The following is a 20179-nucleotide window of genomic DNA, read 5'->3' as shown; positions in this document are numbered from 1 at the left end:
ACAATCAGCTGTCCGTCCTGTCTCCCTGTAGTGCTGTCTTAGGCGTCTCACAGTACGGACATTGCAATTTATTGCCCTGGCCACATCTGCAGTCCTCATGCCTCCTTGCAGCATGCCTAAGGCACGTTCACGCAGATGAGCAGGGACCCTGGGTATCTTTCTTTTGGTGTTTTCCAGAGTCAGTAAAAAGGCCTCTTAGTGACCTACATTTTCAGAACTGTGACCTTAATTGCCTACCGTCTTTAAGCTGTTAGTGTCTTAACGACTGTTCCACAGGTGCATGTTCATCAATTATTTATGGTTCATTGAACAAGCTTGGGAAAGAGTGTTTAAACCCTTTACAATGAAGATCTGTGAAGTTATTTGGATTTTTACAAATCATCTTTGAAAGACAGGGTCCTGAAAAAGAGATGTTTCTTTTTTTTGCTGAGTTTACATCAACTTGCATGTTCCGCAAGTAGGTGCAACATCAATATACCCAGTTGACAATGACAGAAAGAAATGCTGCCTTTAAAACAAATGTCCATAACAAATTATCCATTGAATGCCACGATTAGATTAGAAAAATAAAGATGGCCGAATTGCAGGGAGAAGAGGGAGTGAAGAGGAGGGGGAGGGAGTCCAGTCAAGTCCAAGCCACTTTCCTTGAGATGGCCTGCTTGAAGCACTCTGGGTGCACGTCTCCTCCAGGACGCAGAGCTCTCTCCAGGGTCACCGGCACATTCTGGTGACACTCCCTAATATTGACAGGATACTTGGCCCTCAGCAGCTCATAGGCAGCGATCAGATGCATATTCTGTTTCACCATGAGGTACTGGATGATACAGGTCGGTGCCAGGGAGTGCCCGTCACGACAGTGGACCAGCACACGTTTCCTTTTTTCCTTGGACGCCTCGATGCATTCGTTGATGTCCTCGAAGCAGCGCTGCTTTAGGGTGGGGCTGCCCTCGCCCAGCTCGTCCGGCACATCGCAGATGTCCACCTTGAGGCGGGACCAGCTGTGGTGGGTGCCCTGGGAGCAGGTGCAGGGGATAAGGCAGAGGCTGGGGCCAGGGTCCCCCGGCAGACTGCTCATGTCGATGATACTGTCAATGTTGTTGCAGCACAGCACGCGCCCATTGTACACAGTGTTCAGGTTGCCCAAGAAGATGTAGTCCATCACTTTCGATATGACGGGCACAGAGTACTGGAATTGTTCCTGGCCATTCTGTTTGTGCATGTCTGGGGTGTCTGGAGGACCCACCCTGCCCACTGACCCCACGTCTACCCCTGCCGGACCTGTGGCCGCCCTAATGCTGTAGTTACGCAGCTTCTTGGAGCCGGAGCAGGAGGGGGGGTTGGAGTCGGACTCTGAGCTGCTGTTCCAGGGAGGGAAGAATAGGGAGAAGCGGCTGGTGATCTTGGTGAGGTTCTCCACGGAGCTGGAGGCCGTGGTGGAACCAGAGGCACAAAAAGTCCCTCTCCAGAGAGCCTGTGCTGCCGGCTGCTCCTGCACTGTGGGCCTGCTCCATTTGTAGGAAGATGCAAACGATATCAAACACACACACACACAACACACTAATATAGAGTCCTGCATGGGTTTTTTGGAGCTGCACCCACCCGTGCTGTCCATATCAATTCCGAGCCCCACCCGAGTCCCGTCACTTCCGAGTCCCATCAGGACCTATTTTTCTCTGCAACCCGACCCACCCACATAGAATTGTTCCGAGAACCGAGCTATTACCCACCAAATAATTCGCAACACAATGCAACACAACAAGCTCCTGGGTTCTAAAATCAATTATTATCTTAATTTAAAAAACATTGTTCGACCCACAATATAATTGATCTTAACTGCGAGCCGACCCACTGGCTGAGAGAATGTTTTTTCCACCCAGGTCACTGGAGGGAAACCGTGGAAATCCGACCCAATGCAGGACTCTACATTTAAGTGCGATACGATACCATATGACATGACAATCGTCAGTTTTCAAGGATATTCATTTTGGGAGGTCAGCAATACATTAAAATACTAGATTAACAAAAACAATAGAATGCAGTTAGCATACGTACAGTTACAGCCCTGCTACTCTATAGCCAATCGGGCGTCTGGCATCGCCATCAGCCATTGAGGAAATGCTTCCTTTGAAATCAATGAAAGCTGCTATACTGCCCGTGTTGTGCTCGGTTTTGTCACATCCAATGGTGGCGTCCAAGCTCAAAAATTGCAGAGGTTACATTTTGGATGACTGACACACACATTCATTATATCTTGTGAATTTAAATAATGAGAAATAAAGTAGATTTTTGGTTGCATATGGACTCGCCTATACCACTGGTTATTGTACTAAGATACAGTATATGAAGGAAGTCTGGTTGTCCACGCAGTTGGTCCTTTTTGCCGGTAGAAATGTGAGACATTATATCCACAGGAATTAGTGCGTTCAGATTTCAATCACCTGAAGCTTGCATAAAACATGCAAACACGTTCACGAGCTCGGCAAGTATGCATGAGTTTTTATTTTTATCTTGTGAATGCTGAACATCTGAACACGTAGCACTACCAGTGCTTTGAAAAGTAATTCTACATTCCTGTGGATATAATGTATCACATTCCTACCGCCAAAAGGACCAACCACATGGACAACCAGTCAAGTACATTAAAATATCATTTTATTCAACATTCTGGTTTGAAGAGCTTGTGAGAGGAAACTTAAAAAAAAAAAAAAAAGCTCAATATTGGCTGAATTAGACGTGTCCAAATGTAATAAATGATTATTTGATAAAATAAGCAAACATAAAACATTAAACAGCCTAACGTAATCCAGCTAAACCAGTTGGTTTGGTATAAATCTGCTGGGCTGGGGAAATTAGGCAAACTCAATTTCATGGATGGGGCTGTGGATGCAAGGGACTGGCAGCCCATGAGAATGACATGATATTTGTTTTAAACATATTTTGAAGCTATGTGTGTGTTTTTAAAGACCTCAGATAACAAAAACATGGTATAAAACAACCTTATTTTGTGTTAGGATAGAGTAGGCTCATAGCATGTTTATATTATTCAAGAATCAGATGAGCATATCATTACATTAAATGGCCATTGAACAGCATATTATCACAAATCTGCTCCTTTAATCAGTTGCATGCCTAATTCGCATTCAAAAAAGGTTAAACACTCACCGTGTGTAGTGGTAGCCTATGAATTAGTTGGATTCGCTCTCGTCGTCTCTGAAATGACAACAGATCCTTCTTATCATGCACTGGTTGAAATCTGCAAGAAGCAAACCCTCACTAAGAGCAATCACTCACTTAGGAGGCAATGATTTCAAGGCACGCTTTAATTGGACAGCTTAGCCGCACTCCAGGTATCCTGGAAACGCTAGTCCTACGATGTCACCCTGCTGTATACCGAGGAGCTGAGCACACAGCCCGTAGAAACATAATAGATATAATAGCCTATGGAGGACAGAGGGAACTCAAGCGATAGGGTGTGGGATAGGGAGAGAGTACAGGCCAGATGTTGTAATTACGTCCTTGAAACCAGTGGAGGCTGCTAAGGGGAGGACGGCTCATAATAATGGCTGGAACGGAGTGAATGGAATGGAAACCATGTGTTTGATGTATTTCATACCAATAGGTCAACTCAAAAGGTATTTATAGTATTGACAACAGAAGAGTCCGTGAGCATTGTGTCATACTGCACATTTACTGACAAATATCATGACTGAGGTGTCGTTGTGAAACGTCCAGGGCATTTGCGGTGTCGGTGTGAACGAAGTGTTGGTGCAGTGTTGGACGCTTATGATTGCATGGAGACAGACACACAACATCCACAGGATGGGTGAGCATATTTTACATTTCAAAGAGCCTCCTTAATCTCCTCGGCTCTTCATTTTCAGGTGCATGATGTGCGTCGATAAGAACATCGCCAGACGAACAGGGAAGGCCTCACCTGCCTGTTGTCAAGACACCTGCCCCCCAAAGGCCTTTCTCTCTCCACCCTGCCTATTATTCAACGCCAGTTACGAAAACATTGACAACAGACTTCAAAGACTTTGAGCGTGCAGCGTGGCTTGGGCAGCTAACACCAACATTATGAATTAGATGGAGCCCCATTGACAGATAATCTGCTTGTTTTCTGTCCATTGGCCTCATGTCAAATGGCTCTTGGTGTCATGTGATGCATCTGATACTTTACCAGGGAGTATGCCATCCATGGTTTATTGATTAGGCCCGTAGTCACGATCAGAAAACAGAGGTTTCATGGTTCTTTGATGTAACTGTGCCCAGGCTTGGGAGGCTTCCCACAGGCCAGGTCACCCAGCTGGAGGCCATGTGTCAAAGGACCGTGAACATGGATGGGCCAGAGCGGATCAGAAAAAGGATCAGAGCTGACTGAATAGACAGCAAAACCTTTGGTTTTGGCTCTGATGCTGGATCACTTAGATACTCAGGTTCTGGGAACACATCTGCAGTTCTGCACTCACACACACTTGTCATCCATTCATCTCTTTCCAGAAAGTAGCAACAATTCACCAGAATCATTCAGAGGATTCAGAAAAAAAATCTATTTGATTTCCAACGAAACATTTGAAATGGAAACGGGAGAAACTCCATTTGATTTCCAATAAAAAAAAAAAAATTTGGAAATTGAGGACATTTTCTTTAAATCCTTATTGAGTTATATTTCCTCTTAAAGTCATAGCTTCTTCTTTGTCTTCGACTGTCCGACCGACTGTGAAACCTAGCATGACTACAATCAGGGTCAAATAAAGTACCGTCATTCAAAGTCAAAAACCTTTGAGTTACACCCAAGCTTTCATATTTGTTGCAATATTGCAATATTATTTGCATTGAGGATATGTCTGACAACATGCCCTCAAATGATAAAATAAATGTATTCACTTCTGTCATACCATTTAATGTGATTACACCAGACCACCGGTGAGAGCTGTAAGCAATATCCCAGTGATGACACTGAGACAAAGCCGGTAGAAACATTATAAACCATCTCTGGCTGAGACTCTAAGCCCTTGATCTGTTGTTTTCATCCCTGCTAATGAGGTGTCATAAGGTCCTATAGGCTGACACTGCTGTGGCTCCCTGATTTCCCACTGCCCTAACCCTGTGTCACTTGGGAGAGAGGAGGCTGCTGAACTCAGGTTAATTGAGCCAAGGTAAGGCACATGATATTATCACCTGAAATTCAATCAGACACAGTCAATTAGACGGTTGTGGAAATGAGAAGCCATACATGGATTTATTGCATATTTCCATCAATTAAGAGTATACATACAACATGTAAAGTATTTGTCTGTTGTTTCATGAGCTGAAATAAAAGATCCCAGAAATGTTCTATATGCACAAAAAGCTTATTTCTCTCAAATTTTGTGCACACATGTGTTTACATCCCTGTTGGTGATAATTTCTCCTTTGCCAAGATAATCCATCTACCTGACAAGTGTGGCACATCAAGAAGCTGATTAAACAGCTGCACCTTGTGCTGGGGACAAGAAAAGGCCATTCTAGAATGTGCAGTTTTGTCACACAACACAATGCCACAACATTTGAGGGAGCGTGCAATTGGCATGCTGACTGCAGGAATGTCCACCAGAATTTGATGTAAATTTCTCTACCATAAGTCGCCTCCAACGTTGTTTTCAAAGATTTGGCGGTACATTCAACTGGCCTCACAACCGCAGACCACGTGTAACGCTCCAGCCCAGGACCTCCATACATTCGGCTTCTTTACCTGCGGGATCATTGGAGACCAGCCACCAGGACAGCTGATGAATAATAAAGCCCTTTTGTTGGGAAAAACAAATCTGATTGGCTGGGCCTGACTTCCCAGTGTGTGTACCTCGCTCCCAAGTGGGTGGGCCTACAGTATGCTCTCCCAGGCCATGGAGTCTTTTTGTATGCTAGTCATACTGTCTGTGCAGCATTTAGGTTTGACTGTAATGCTATATTCAACTTGAGTATAAAACCAATAAACAATGGGCTACATAGAAAATAGATTATTTTCCTATTCTTAACTGGACGTATCACGTATGTATTTCATAACATGTCTATAAAAATTGCAACTATTTAAATCCGGCATGCATATTGGAATATTTTATCAGCATTTAAAAGTGCTCGAGCCTCCAAGCTGCTATTAGCTAAGTGAAGTAGAGGACGTGAAGTAGGTTATTTCTAGCCTCTTCCCACAGTCGCTGGAGTGCCATGAGTCTGGCAAGCAAGTCTAAGTTTTCTCAAAAGTTCTTATTAATGAAGGGGATCCTGACTGAGTGTTTGAGTTCGAGAATGGAGTCCACCTGTTCACTGGAAAACAGGTTGTGCCACTGGGCCACAGGTTTACGGGGGTTGGACAGCATGTCTGCCCAGTGCCTCTGCTGGTTCCCTGTAGCATCACAACCCAGGAAGATCTTCCCAATAGCATCGTTCCTGGTAAACTTGTCATGGTCCCACACGGAAATCACCAGCTGAAGCCTCTGGAAGGAGCAATAGCAGACAACAGTCACTGCAAACTGTACTACAGAGGAGGTCCCATCACCTTTGTGTTTAAAGGTGCAATCTGCAGTACAAACAATATTGGTTTTGGTTAACAGCTGAGGAATGGGGTTGAAAATATATAACCACTCTCAAATTTATAGACAGAGCTATGGATGCAAGGACTGACCATCCATTATACCAAAATGATAGTTTAACCATGTTTTGATGCTATACAGTGTTTGTTTACAATTAAAATGTTTACAAATTGTGGAGTAAAACAAGCTTATACACTGTGTACAAAACATTACCAACACCTGGTCTTTCCGTGACATATACTGACCAGGTGAATCCAGGTTTAAGCGTGTAAAGAAGTAAAATGCTGCTAGGTTTTTTTAAAACAGTTTCACGTGTGTATCACGAATGGTCCACTACCCAAAGGACATCAAGCCAACTTGACACAAGTGTGGGAAGCATTGGAGTAAACATGGGCCAGCATCCCTATGGAACGCTATAGACACCTTATAGAGTCCATGCCCCGATGAATTGAGGCTGTTCTGAGGGGAAAAGGGGGTGAAACTCAATACTCATATTTTGTTTACTCAGTGTAATTTAAGTTATATTCTTTAAAAATGTATTTGTTTATATCGCACTGCAAAGGGGTTGCTGCTAATTTGACAGTAATTTACAGGCAGCTCAGTGGCAAGTAAAATTCTATATATCAGACATCGTACACCTACTCTACTATAAATAAATAATCAAACCAAGTACTGTGATAGACATACGGTACAATACTGTAAAGTTGACTATACCTTACTGTAGAAAAAAGTACATGTTATCGTAATCTGAAGGAATGAATGGATGAATGAAATTCATTGAAGGGAGGGGTTTGTATTTCACTGTAATTGTAAGGGATTGGTACAAGCAGGTTGGCTGCTAGGTAAAGTGTTAAACATTACAGCATATTAATGCATTTTTGTGTTTTATATCACTTGTACTTCTAGAGGTCTTAAAAGTCCTAACTAGGTTGGAATAATACTGTGAAATCGTGAAAATTATGATGATGCCCTTTTAGTGTAAAAAAGCTGTTTGAAAAGACCACCTGAAAATTTCTGCTTGTTTTGGTGGGAGGGAGTTGTCTTGCATAGTGACATCACCAGGTGGTAAATTAGTTAATAGACCAATAAGAAACAAAGTTCCAAACCCCTCCCCACTCAAACCCCAATAACAGCTGGTTCAGTTTTCCACTCCCCACTCAGGCCAGTCCGACAGTTCTCGCAAAATTCTTGCTTGAGAAATTGCTATTTGCTAAGAAGCTATTGTTGTGTCTTTTTTTTTACCATTTTAATTGTTAACAATCACAGTAAGGTACACAATTTTTACCCAGAAAGGATTTGATATTGACAGAAAAACAGATGGATTGGACCTTTTATAGGCTTCCAAAATGGCAGTTACTGCAAAACGGACCAAAAGGAAATGGCAAAATGCGCAAACACTTAAAGAGCAACTGAAGGCAATAACAGCCTATGTGGCATCGATATTAGTCCGAAACATTTATTCCACTGTCACAATAGACCACAAAGTGTAGATAGGATAATGTTGGTCATAAAGTCAGTATCGTCTAAAATACAGATTTGAGATAATTAGAAAAAAAGTGTATGTCACGGAATGAGGGGTACCTGTCAAACCACGATGTGTTACGACAGGAAAAACTAAATGTCACCTTACATTATTCAGTGGTGTTTTCCTTGGGTTTCATTTATTTCAATCATGCCCACAGCTGGCAGCACCTAAGTAATCGTCAATTCGTCAAGACGCTTCTCACGAGATATCCACATCAGAGATACACATATCAAAGCACTCCAAGACACACATCTCGTTCTCAGTCGAGGAACCGAGGCTCAAACAGGAAGTTCAGCCCCCTTTTAAGGTTTAAGACTTGCTGCAACTCCAATCTGACCCCTATACATTTTAAATTGATGGGGCACCATAACCACATATGAGTTGAATTGGTACAGCATTCTCATTCATGGGTGCAAGAGGTTAGCCTCTTACAAGGCACAACTCAAAATAGAATAATGAGACAGAAACAGCAATACCATGCACCCACTAGTGGTCAAAAGGTTTTTGACCCTCCAAAGGTCCAGTACAGTACTGTATTCTATGGGGTGGAATGGAATTCCATTCTAAATACAGCAATTATGTCCCAGCCTATAACATTTTCCCACAATGCACCATCATTTACAGTATGCTTCGGTAAAACGTTTCTGAGTATTTAACTGTTGATAATACCGTAAATTACCGTATAAATGAGCCAAAAATGCCTCATCTTAGCCATATTCTGAGATACGATCATACTTACTTGAATTTGTTCAAATGACACCACAAATGTAAAAGATTCGTTGAAGTAGGGATTTTGTGTGCACTTTTTAACAGATGTCTTCTTTCTCTTCCACTTCTTCTTGTCCAGAGCTAGCTGTACTTTTACATAGGGATCTACAGTGTACATGAATGACAGTAGAATGTAGTTTGAGCATCCAGTATTATTTGTAATAATCGAAACTAGCCACAATAATCCTGTAGTATTATTTGTAATATTCATAATTTTAGCCTGGAATCCAGACCTGTTTTGTAACAATCCACTCCTTGTTACTCCATGTTATATGTTTGGCATGTGACGATAAGTACAAGGAGTGGAATTTCAGTACAAAACCGGTCTGGATTCAAGGCTAATCATAACTCTTCACAAAAACAACCATTCAGTCTTCCTCTCAGAGAGCCAGGGCTTGGACCTACCTGATGAGCCCCCTTAATCCATACTCTTTAGGTTCTTGGCTTCCAGGATGACAACAGTCAGTTTGCTGGTGGTCGGGACGTAACGCAATGAGAAGCAGATCTCCCCCAGAATGATATCCTGTAATCACAGAAGGTAACCGACATGAACAACCAGGTGACAGTATGTAAGCCAATATTATCTCAAGGAAAATCAGGTAGAGGTAGACTAAAGAGGTAGACTACAATTACACATCTTGCTTCCTGTTCTTGTATCAGCATTATGACCGGTCCAAAAATCAAGTCACATCCTAACCTCAGACTTGGAGGGGTCACTAAGGTTTTTCCACTCCTCGATCACATGATTCCAGTCGATGGTTCCGAGCTGCAGCCTCAGCTCCCCGATGATGTCATGTTTGGAGAACCTATCGAAGTCGAACACCTTCATGACTAGGGTGGACTCATTGAGCTCAGCTTTGTCAATCTGGACACAAGACAGTCAGATGAGATTGAAGAGTGGGGCAGAGACACAGACTCACTAACATTGTGTATGAAAGAATAGCCTGGCTAAAAAGCTCTTAAACATATAAAACATACAATAGGAATATCAATCTAATACCTCAAATGTGAAGTGTTCATTGAAAATGGGGTTAAGGGTTTTCCTGTAGACCTTAGTCTCGAATGTCTTTGACTTGTTGGGGGTGATGTAGACTTTAACATAGGGGTCAGAGGTGCCTCCCAGGTCCATAGCTGGCAGTGCTGCAGCCTGTTTAATCCCCACTGTCAGCTGCAGGGGATGAGTGATGGCAGGAGAGTCAAAGACAGTAGGGGAAGAAAAAGGGCCACACACACATGCAAGATCACTGTAATTCCAATTGCTGTATGGTATAAACATAGACACACTGAAGTCCACCTTTCCAACAAGCCAGTTCATCACATTTCTGCCCTGTTAAGGCTGCCCCGGTCAATTGTAAATACTGTTATTGTAAAGTGGAAACCTCTAGGAGCAACAACGGGACAGCCGTTGAAGTGGTAGGCCACACAAGCTCATAGAACGGGAATGCTGAAGCGCGTAAAAATTGTCAGTCCTTGGTTGCAACACTCACTACCGACTTCCAAACTGCTTCTGGAAGCAATGTTAGCACATTAACTGTTAATCGGGAGCTTCATGAAATGGGTTTCCATGGCAAAGAAGCCGCACACAAGCCTAAGATCACGATGAGCAATGCCAAGCGTTGATTCTCTGCGAGAACGCGTTCTCTGCAAGCCAGGCCTAATCTCCCAACATCAGTGACTGACCTCACTAATGCACTTGTGGCTGAATGGAAGCAAGTTCCCGCAGCAATGTTCCAACATCTAGTGGAAAGCCTTCCCAGAAGAGCAAAGGCTGTTACAGCAGAAAAGTAGGGACTAAGTCCAAATTATTGCCCATGATTTTGGAATGCGATGTTGGCTTGTGGTGGCTAGGGTGTTTTGATAAAGTTACAAGTTCAAAAGACTAACTAACCTCTTGTGCCTTGTATTCCAGAGAGTAGAGTAGTCTTCCACGGTTTTTAGCTGTGCCGTAGTTTGCATCATCCGAGTCAGGTTGGACCTGCCCATCAAGAACACTGTCATAGCTCGAACCAGCCAATCACATTCATCTGCTACACAATCCCTCAAGCAGTGGCCCATCCTAACATACAGTGCCAGTCAAAAGTTTGGATACACCTACAGTGCCTTGCGAAAGTATTCGGTCCCCTTGAACTTTGCAACCTTTTGCCACATTTCAGGGTTCAAACATAAAGATATAAAACTTCCATAAAGGCCAGATTTGTGCAATATACAACTGATTGTTGTCCTATGGACAGAGTCTCCCACCTCAGTTGTAGAGCTCTGCAGTTCATCCAGAGTGATCATGGGCCTCTTGGCTGCATCTCTGATCAGTCTTCTCCTTGTATGAGCTGAAAGTTTAGAGGGACGGCCAGGTCTTGGTAGATTTGCAGTGGTCTGATACTCCTTCCATTTCAATATTATCGCTTGCACAGTGCTCCTTGGGATGGTTAAAGCTTGGGAAATCTTTTTGTATCCAAATCCGGCTTTCAACTTCTTCACAACAGTATCTCGGCCCTGCCTGGTGTGTTCCTTGTTCTTCATGATGCTCTCTGCGCTTTTAACAGACCTCTGAGACTATCACAGTGCAGGTGCATTTATACGGAGACTTGATTACACACAGGTGGATTGTATTTATCATCATTAGTCATTTAGGTCAACATTGGATCATTCAGAGATCCTCACTGAACTTCTGGAGAGAGTTTGCTGCACTGAAAGTAAAGGGGCTGAATAATTTTGCACGCCCAATTTTTCCGTTTTTGATTTGTTAAAAAAGTTTGAAATATCCAATAAATGTCGTTCCACTTCATGATTGTGTCCCACTTGTTGATGATTCTTCACAAAAAAATACAGTTTTATATCTTTATGTTTGAACCCTGAAATGTGGCAAAAGGTTGCAAAGTTCAAGGGGACCGAATACTTTCGCAAGGCACTGTACGCATTCAAGGGTTTTTCTTTATTTGTCCTGTTTCCTACATTGTAGAATAAAAGTGAAGACATATGAAACTATGAAATAACACATAGGGAATAATCTAGTAAGCAAAATCATGTAGTAAGACTTGAACAAATCAAAATACATTTTATATTTGACCTTCAAAGTAGCCACCCTTTGCCTTGATGACAGCTTAGCACACTATTGGCATTCTCTCAACCAGCTTCATGAGGAAGTTACCTGGAATGCATTTCAATTAACAGGTGTGCCTTTTTAAATGGAATTTGTGGAATTTCTTTCCTTCTTAATGCATCTGAGCCAATCAGTTGTGTTGTGACAAGGTAGGGGTGGTATACAGAAGATTGCCCTTTTTGGTAAAATAGGCAAGAGCAGCTCAACTAAGCAAAGAGAAACGACAGTCTATCATTACTTTAAGACATGAAAGTCAGTCGCAAAGACCGTCAAGCACTATGATGAAACTGGCTCTCATGAGGACCGCCACAGGAAAGAAAGACTCAGAGTTACCTCTGCTGCAGAGGATAAGTTAATTAGAGTTAACTTCACCTCAGATTGCAGCCCTTTCTTCACAGAGTTCAAGTAACATTCACATCTCAACGTCAACTGTTCAAAGGAGACTGAGTGAATCAGGACTTCATGATCAAATTGCTGCAAAGGAACCACTACTAAAGGAAACCAATAATAAGAAGAGACTTGCTTAGGCCAATAGGCACGAACAATGGACATTAGTCAGGTTGAAATCTGTCCTTTGGTCTGATAAATCTAAATTTGAGATTTTTGGATAATATCCGCATGTGGTTCCCACCATGAAGCATGGAGGAGGTGTGATGGTGTAGGGGGTGTTTTGTTGGTGACACTGTCTGTGATTTATTTAGAATTCAAGGCACACTTAACCAGCATGCCTACCACAGCATTCTGCAGTGATACACCATCCTATCTGGTTTGCGCTTAGTGGGACTATCGTTTGTTTTCAACAGGACAATGACCTAAAACACACATCCAGGCTGTGTAAGGGCTATTTGACCAAGAAGGAGAGTGATGGTGTAGCATCAGATGACCTGGTCTCCACAGTCACCCAACCTCAACCCAATTGCTTTAGAATGAGTTGGACCGCAGAGTGAAGGAAAAGCATCCAAGAAGTGCTCAGCATATGTGGGAACTCCTTCAAGACTGTTGAAAAAGCATTCCACATGAAGCTGTTTGAGAGAATGCCAAGAGTGTGCAAAGCTGTCATCAAAGCAAAGGGTGGCTACTTTGAAGAATCTAAAATATACAGTATTTTGATTTGTTTGATACTTTTTTGGATACTACATGATTCCATATGTGTTATTTCATAGTTTTGATGTCTTCACTATTATTCTACAATGTAGAAAATAGCGAAAAGAATAAAGAGAAACTCTTGAATGAGTAGAACTTTTGACTGGTGCTGTACATAAGGAGCTAAGGCTACACCTCCACTTCACTCCTCCACAACGGCGACCAATCCAAGCAAGAAGAAATGGATAGAGTTATCCCACGAAGACCAAGCTAGTACTACTACTACTACCTTTACTTACTAGCGATGTAGTCGTGGAACCAGTCACCCCTTGTAGATTTATCTGATGGTCTGGGTTGTTCTTTCTCTTTTTCTTGCTCTTGCAGCAGTATTTCACAAAGACCCAAATAATACACACCAAAAACAGCAAGACGATGATGGCAAAGATGGTGTAAATGGCCCATCTTGGCACTGCGTGAGATAGAAAAAGACAGCAGTTTGTCTCATTATGACACACTTCTGAAGCATGAGTCAAGAGCACAGCCAGTAAGATTAAGGAGAGATCAACTTGTAACAAGTTGAAATGGAGAGCTTTTTGAAAGCATTTGCCTGCTTTTATTTGACAGCAGCAGCCCCTAGCTGCCAAGTCCTGGGAGTCAGTGTAGTCAAGTAGTCTCACACATCTGAATCATGCAGCAAAGAGCACAGCCAGCAGGAGATATGAACGTATGTAACAAGTGAAAATTGAGAGCTAAAAAATGTGCGCTTGAAGTGGAATTTGGAATTAGATATGTCACATAGAAACAGGTGCCCAGGCAGGCAGACTGCTCCACTCGGCTATGTCTGTTGAAAGTGGGACAGATGGGGGGCAGCGTAGGGGTGCCCACTCATGACAGAGTGTGTGTGGAGGGGGAGTGTCAGAAGAAGAGAGGGGGTGGAAAGATAGATGGAGGGAGAGATGTGGTGGGGGAGTGGTGGAAGAGGTGTGGGCAGTTAGGTGGTTACTTACAGTGAATCTTGTGCAGCAGCGGCGTTAGTGGGGCTGGCAGTAGCTTTGGTATTAAGTCGCGGTAGGGGTTATTTTGCTGTTTGCTAATGGGGTTTAAAGAAACATGGTATATGTATAGGGTGAATAGCTGAGACCTAGAATCAAGAGGAAACAGCAAAAACAGGCTATGAGGAAAAGCAATTTGGGTAATTCATAGCTCAGGTTGTTACTGTGTCTGCTGACAGCAACTGCTACTTTAACACAGCTACTGTACTGTTGCTCCACAGCAGCCTCTTCTGGTTACATAAAGCACTAATCATTTTCATAGCTTTGATGTTGAAACTATTTTCAAACTCAAGTTAAGCCCCCACCCATTCTTTCTTAACATCCATTCTTTAAAAACATTGTGCCTCTGCTTGCAAAAACTTGGTTGCCGTGACAGAGAGCGGATACTTAGCCATAACCATTGTTAAACAACTGCAGAGTTGAGTGCTGACAGCTCCACACAGGCAGTAGCCCATCAAAAGAGGGTGTGCTGCACACCCTGATAACATTATGTGAGACAAAATGGCCATAGCACAGGGAATTACTTTTGGCCAGTATTACCTAGTGTTGATTTTTCAGTGTAACATTTCTAGATTTGATTCAGGAGTTAAATTATCTATGTAAGTTTTAAATTAACACTCATTGGTGTTAACCCCCGTGTTGGTGTTAACAACCAGTGTTGAACCAAAACCACACCCATCAGTATCATATATCCCAGAATTCTCTTTTGTAGGTTGATTTTTCTTTTGAATTGTTTGTTTCAATATCTATGTTTTTGCAGGGACATAGATTGATTGATAAACCAATGTGCTACTTAATTTATTGCACCATTACTAAAATGGTTGTTCCAGTTTAGATGCTTTAGGTAGTCTCATATCTTAGTCTTCCTGACCCTGGCAATCATTCTGAATGCAGGTTGCGGGTGAATAAAAATTATAAATGTTGGATACCCCACACCGGCCAGCATAATGTGACTTGCAGACCTGATGTGGCCTGTAAACCATGAGTTTGAAGTTAAAACTAGGTTAAAATTAGGCCCTCAAAATAAGGCCTTATGAAATACATATTATATTGTTTTAAGGAATTACATTTTAATGATAACATATTCACTTAGGATCTCACTTGGTGAAGTCCACCCAACTGAAACTGAATGAATGCAGCAAAGATGTCTCCTTCAGTAAGCAATACAGTCATGGGTGGTAACTCTACAATTCATTGAAAAGCACTTTGGGAAATATGCAAATAAGGCTTTAAACTAAGCAGTGTGTTAATTTAACACTGAAAAGTGTGGACCCGTAGAGACACTGGAACAGTGATAAATGTAAAACTCTGTGTTTATTTAACCCTGGAGAATTTGCCGTGCAGTAAATACAGTTCACATTATTTGAGCGTTAGAACAAAAGTGGAAAGACAAAGTACCACAAGAGCTTGTCTCACAAGAGATTGAGTCTTTGTTCCCATGAAGACAACCAACAACCATACAATATCCCAAAAAACACATTATCAATAGATACCTATATTCTGACAGAATCAAGTTTTACAATATAGGAAAAGGAATATGTAAGCACAGAGTTAACACTCACTTTCAGGACCAGTGCAGTTTGTATCCTTATTACCGTAGCCTACTTGTAGACTGTATTACTCTATCCTTCATCCATGCAGTTCTCCAGCAAAAGGGAGTTACAGGATAACAACAAATGAGGGGAAGGAAGTCACTTTGCCCTGAAAGTCTGAAAGTGGCTGGACCAGCCCATAAACGTTCTGTATGAAGTGTTGATCAGTGAGAAGAAGACGTGATCACATGGGGAAGATAAATATTATACCATTATGCATTTTGCATAGTTCATTGCTAAGTAAATAAAGGCCAACTTAATTAGGCTGTAGCCTTTAATATTGTTCCAACTACAGTATCACAGTTTCATTTAGAATATAATTTTTGAGTAACCAAAGTTACAGGTGTGCGTATTACTAGTATTAAACAACACAATAAGCTGTGTATTCTGATTTAAACACATCTTTCTGTAGTGTTTAAGTACTCAATCTTCAGCCATACAGTGTTTGCACATTACAAACACACATTTAGGTAATCTATTGACAGAGTTGATGCATGTGTCAGTATACCTAATGAGTAACACAACAAAGACGTTTCCAGAATGAACCACCCATGGTTTTGACTATATTACTAAAAAAATAATGTCTGTTAGACAGTCACGTGATAAACACATTTTGGAGAGGCTTGAGTGGGTTTCTTTTAAATGTGTAAATATTACACTGGTATATTGCTTGACTTAACTTTTGTGCAATATTAACAGATAAGTTTGTTTCCAGAACTTGTCATTCCAATGATGTGTACTGATCCCAATCATCCCTTCCCTCTATTTTGTTACAACTTGTAAATAGGTACGGTAGGAAACCAGTGGAGGCTGATGGGATGAGCTATAGGAGGACGGGCTCATAGTAATGACTGGAATGGAATCGACGGAACGGTATCAAACACGTCAAACACATCAAAACCTGTGTTCCATTCCGTTCGATTTATTCTACTCCAGCCATTACAATGAGCCGGTCCTCCTGTAGCTCCTCCCACCAGCCTCCACTGTAGGACACTTTGATGTATACCCTAACACATGTAACAGAGGCAGTGACTACAACAACTCATGGACACACAGTGACACCACACAGTGTGCTTGTGTGTGTGTGTGTGTGTGCGTACGGGCACGCATGCGGGTGTTTGTGTGTCACACAACATTGGAATGCTTTGCTCCATCTCAGGATTAGAAGAGGAGAGACATTCGATTGACTAATATATAGTACAATAGTCTGGAAATGTTTTATACACATGGGGTAATAGTATAGTATCAAATAACATCTTGGAGGGAAAGCAAGAGTAAACAGAAGCATTTTCATTTACATATGAATTAGCATAAACGACGGTTCTGTTACACCACTGTGCAAAGTGACAACCGTCCCTCCATGAGTGAATAGTCACCTCTCCTATCATCTCATTAACTATTTATATTTATCCCATTACGTTCCTGTATTCAAATTACACACATCTGACTACTTTGTATTTATGATGCAAGTTTTTGAGTCCTCTTGGTTTTATAAATATGCAATTTATAAATATGGTTGCCATGACAAATAAACAACATAATCTCAATTTGTGGAGTTCTGCTAGTCCTACTACTCCTGTACAGCGGGTGGCAGTATTGGATAAATATCTGAGATGTTTTTTTTTTACGGAAAAACACTGTAGAAAGGGAGGGCAATTTTACGGTACTCGCTTAGGCACTCGCAGGCACTCTTAGGCTACTGGTTTCAAATGGTTCTTTATTCGGCATAATCTGTTCAACATATGTGGAAGTTTGTCATTATAGCCTATTCAAATAGACCATTTTGCAAGACCAAATGCATTCTAAAGTATTCCTGAAAGTCAATTGGCTTTGTACTTTCGTTTTCATGGTGAAGAAACTTTAGAGTTTGGAGATTGTTTGCGTTATTATTTTTCAAACTATTATCTTTCAAACTGCTTTATCAAGCAAGATGGATTCAATGGTGCGCAACCCGGATGTCAAGCAGGTGAGACATGTCAGATATCCTGCGGCAAAACTGTATTTTCATAATCGTCAACAGAAAAACGACTTGTATACGTCTATGTTCGAGCACTGCTGTTGAATGTTTATGTCTGTCTCTAGAGAGACGCAGCTCAGGCTGTGGTTGTTGCAGTGTCATCAGACGCAATTTTTGACCCAGAAGTTGAGCAAGTCCATGGAGCAACAGAACCTTTGAGAAAGGGAGATGCTTTTTCTTTCATGAAGGTGAATATTCATTGTTTTAAGCACCCATAATGTATGCACAGGTAGCAGTATTACAAAGTGTCATTTAAAAGTGTTATGCACATAGAACTGGAATTACAGTCTTACAGAAATATAGTTGACCTTACTATATTTCTATGGTTTTGCATGCTTTCATCCTCAGTATTATGAAGTGTCATTTAAAAGTGTTATGCACATAGAAATGGAATTACAGTCTTTACAGAAAAATAGTTGGCCTTACTATATTTTTGTGGTTTTGCATGCTTTCATCCTCATCAGGCCATCCAGGTAGTGAATGAAAGACTGCTGACCTTGAACTCTGATGAGACATTGCTGTTCGATGTGATTCTGCTGTCCAATGACAGCGAAGAAAAACACTCACGGATCATTGCCAGTGCAAAACATTATGGTACGGCATACACTCCGAATTAGGCCTACAATAGGGGTATGTACTGTATGTAAGATTAATCACTATTTTGTATTTCTTGTACTCCTCAAAAGGTCTTGATATTGGCAGATTTTGCTTCTGCAACAAGGAGGATTCCATTGAGAGCCTGCAATCAAACAACGTGAAACTGTTCCTGTCAACGGATACTAATGATGTGTGCAAGGCCTTACAAAAAGGTATGGTGTTTCGAAGTCTTACATTAACTCAGAAACTAACCTTCATTTGGTGAGCATTTGTTATCGTAAAGGTTTTAATTAAATACCGCCCTCACTCACTCACTCTCTCACACACACACAATCTTTCCCTCAAACCAACTGTTAAATTCCCCTGTTTCTTTGGACATTGCGTCAGGTGTTCCAGCAGCCCTACTGTACCGTCGGACAGACCCGCATCATCAGACAGAGGATCAGCTCAAAGTGGTGTTCTCGGGAGACGTGATTGGATCCTCAGAGGAGATGCTGCATGGCTTAAGAGAACAGGGCTTCACCGAGACCCAGCTGCAGGCCTTCAAAACTGCAAAGGTACAGTAGTTGTCCTATAACAACATACCTGTCCTATCCTTCTAGAAGACATGACTATGTAGAACCAAAACGGGTTCAATGGCTTACTTCATATGGCCTTCAAAAAGGTTCTATTTAGAACTGCAAAGCACTTTTATTTTTAGCAGTGTACATAATACTGTATGGGTTTCCATTGATAATGCACTTACTATATGTGAGTTGGATTAATTACTCGCTTTCACTAAATTAAAGTATTGCTGTTTGTACTCAAGGGTTCCGTGAAAGAGTTTGCCGTATTGATGGGAGAGATGAGGAGGAGGTTTGGGTTGGAGGGCAGCCCCCTCTGCACCGGCCTGATGACAGTATGGAGCTCCAGGGATGTGTGTGCCAGCGCCCTGAAGACTCTACGAGGCTGGGGACTGCTTGTGGATGAGGCCTTTTGCCTGGCCGGAGCCCCTCGTAGCCCCATCCTTAACTTGGTACGGCCGCACATCGTCTGCCTCGATGGCCTGTATCACATGGAGGGGTTCACTGCGATGTCATGATGGACGGCAGACCGATGGGAAGAAGATGTATGTTTGGGTATTTTTCTGTTACATTTTTGGTTCAAGCTTTCTTGTACGCTTTTTGTCTCGAGTTTTATTTTACCTCACCAGCATTTTTATCATTCATACAACAGCTGCCACCTTCAGTATGTCAATGAACCAACTGCTTGAACAGATTGTTGTGTGAATAAATATTTAAATATTCCTTTAATCTTGATTATTTCATTTTTACAAACTACAAAAATTGAATAAACTCCAAGAGCAGCACATAATGCATTCTGACAATTTTCCTCAGGTGGTGCGGTGCATATAGCCTTCGTAAATAAGAATGACCATAACTCCAATATTTGAGCCTGTGAATTAGCCTCAGGTAAGTCATGTGATGCGTGACAGGAATGACAGGTAAATAGCAACAAGTAACCAATGATGTGCATGAACACCTCTCAGGAGAGACTGTGTCCAGTGTATGGATCCTTTACAGTCGAACACCACAGAAGTGGTAGAGAAGCCATCAGAACTTGCATAAACAACAAACAAATAAATAAAATAAAGATTTGAAATCTCTGTGTATTAGCAGCTTGATGTCTGAGTCACTCATATACAGTAAGATACAAAGTAGATATGTTTTTAACACTTGCTGCTCCCGAGTGGCGCAGCTGTCGTAAGGCACTGCATCTTAGTGCAAGAGGTGTCACTACAGTCCCTGGTTCGAATCCAGGCTGTATCACATCCGGCCGTGATTGGGAGCCCCATAGGGCGGCACACAATTGGCCCTTGTTATGCCGGTGTAGGCTGTCA

General features: G+C 41.9%; 2 protein-coding genes across 2 annotated transcripts; one reads left to right on the top strand and one right to left on the bottom strand.

The window, feature by feature from the left end:
- Window positions 1-5217: 5217 nt before the first annotated feature.
- syt8 (synaptotagmin VIII) lies at window positions 5218-16796 on the bottom strand. Its single transcript, XM_036934029.1, is given in 8 exon segments — window positions 5218-6473; window positions 8834-8967; window positions 9268-9385; window positions 9560-9727; window positions 9863-10030; window positions 10751-10837; window positions 11104-11138; window positions 16787-16796. Coding segments are annotated over 8 exon segments (960 nt in total). The 3' UTR covers window positions 5218-6233.
- Window positions 16797-17260: 464 nt separating this feature from the next.
- LOC110492911 (cytosolic 5'-nucleotidase 1A) lies at window positions 17261-19592 on the top strand. Its single transcript, XM_021567373.2, has 6 exons — window positions 17261-17652; window positions 17769-17891; window positions 18168-18297; window positions 18390-18512; window positions 18688-18857; window positions 19109-19592. Exons 1-6 carry the CDS (start codon window positions 17617-17619, stop codon window positions 19379-19381), a joined length of 855 nt encoding a protein of 284 aa, XP_021423048.2. The 5' UTR covers window positions 17261-17616; the 3' UTR covers window positions 19382-19592.
- The last annotated feature ends 587 nt before the right edge of the window (window positions 19593-20179 follow it).

Source organism: Oncorhynchus mykiss, chromosome 2, assembly GCF_013265735.2.
Source record: "Oncorhynchus mykiss isolate Arlee chromosome 2, USDA_OmykA_1.1, whole genome shotgun sequence".
NCBI lineage: Eukaryota > Metazoa > Chordata > Actinopteri > Salmoniformes > Salmonidae > Oncorhynchus > Oncorhynchus mykiss.
The sequence above is the reverse complement of the archived record's forward strand: the minus strand, read 5'-3'. Positions and strand labels throughout refer to the sequence as shown.

What these genes read in the sequence shown, in the direction of transcription:
- LOC110492911 (XM_021567373.2), top strand. Translation starts at nt 17,617, where the DNA reads ATGGATTCAATGGTGCGCAACCCGGATGTCAAGCAG. An exon ending in TGCCAGTGCAAAACATTATG is followed by an intron (nt 18,298 to 18,389) that starts GTACGGCATACA and finishes ACTCCTCAAAAG; the next exon opens with GTCTTGATATTGGCAGATTT. An exon ending in AGGCCTTCAAAACTGCAAAG is followed by an intron (nt 18,858 to 19,108) that starts GTACAGTAGTTG and finishes TTTGTACTCAAG; the next exon opens with GGTTCCGTGAAAGAGTTTGC.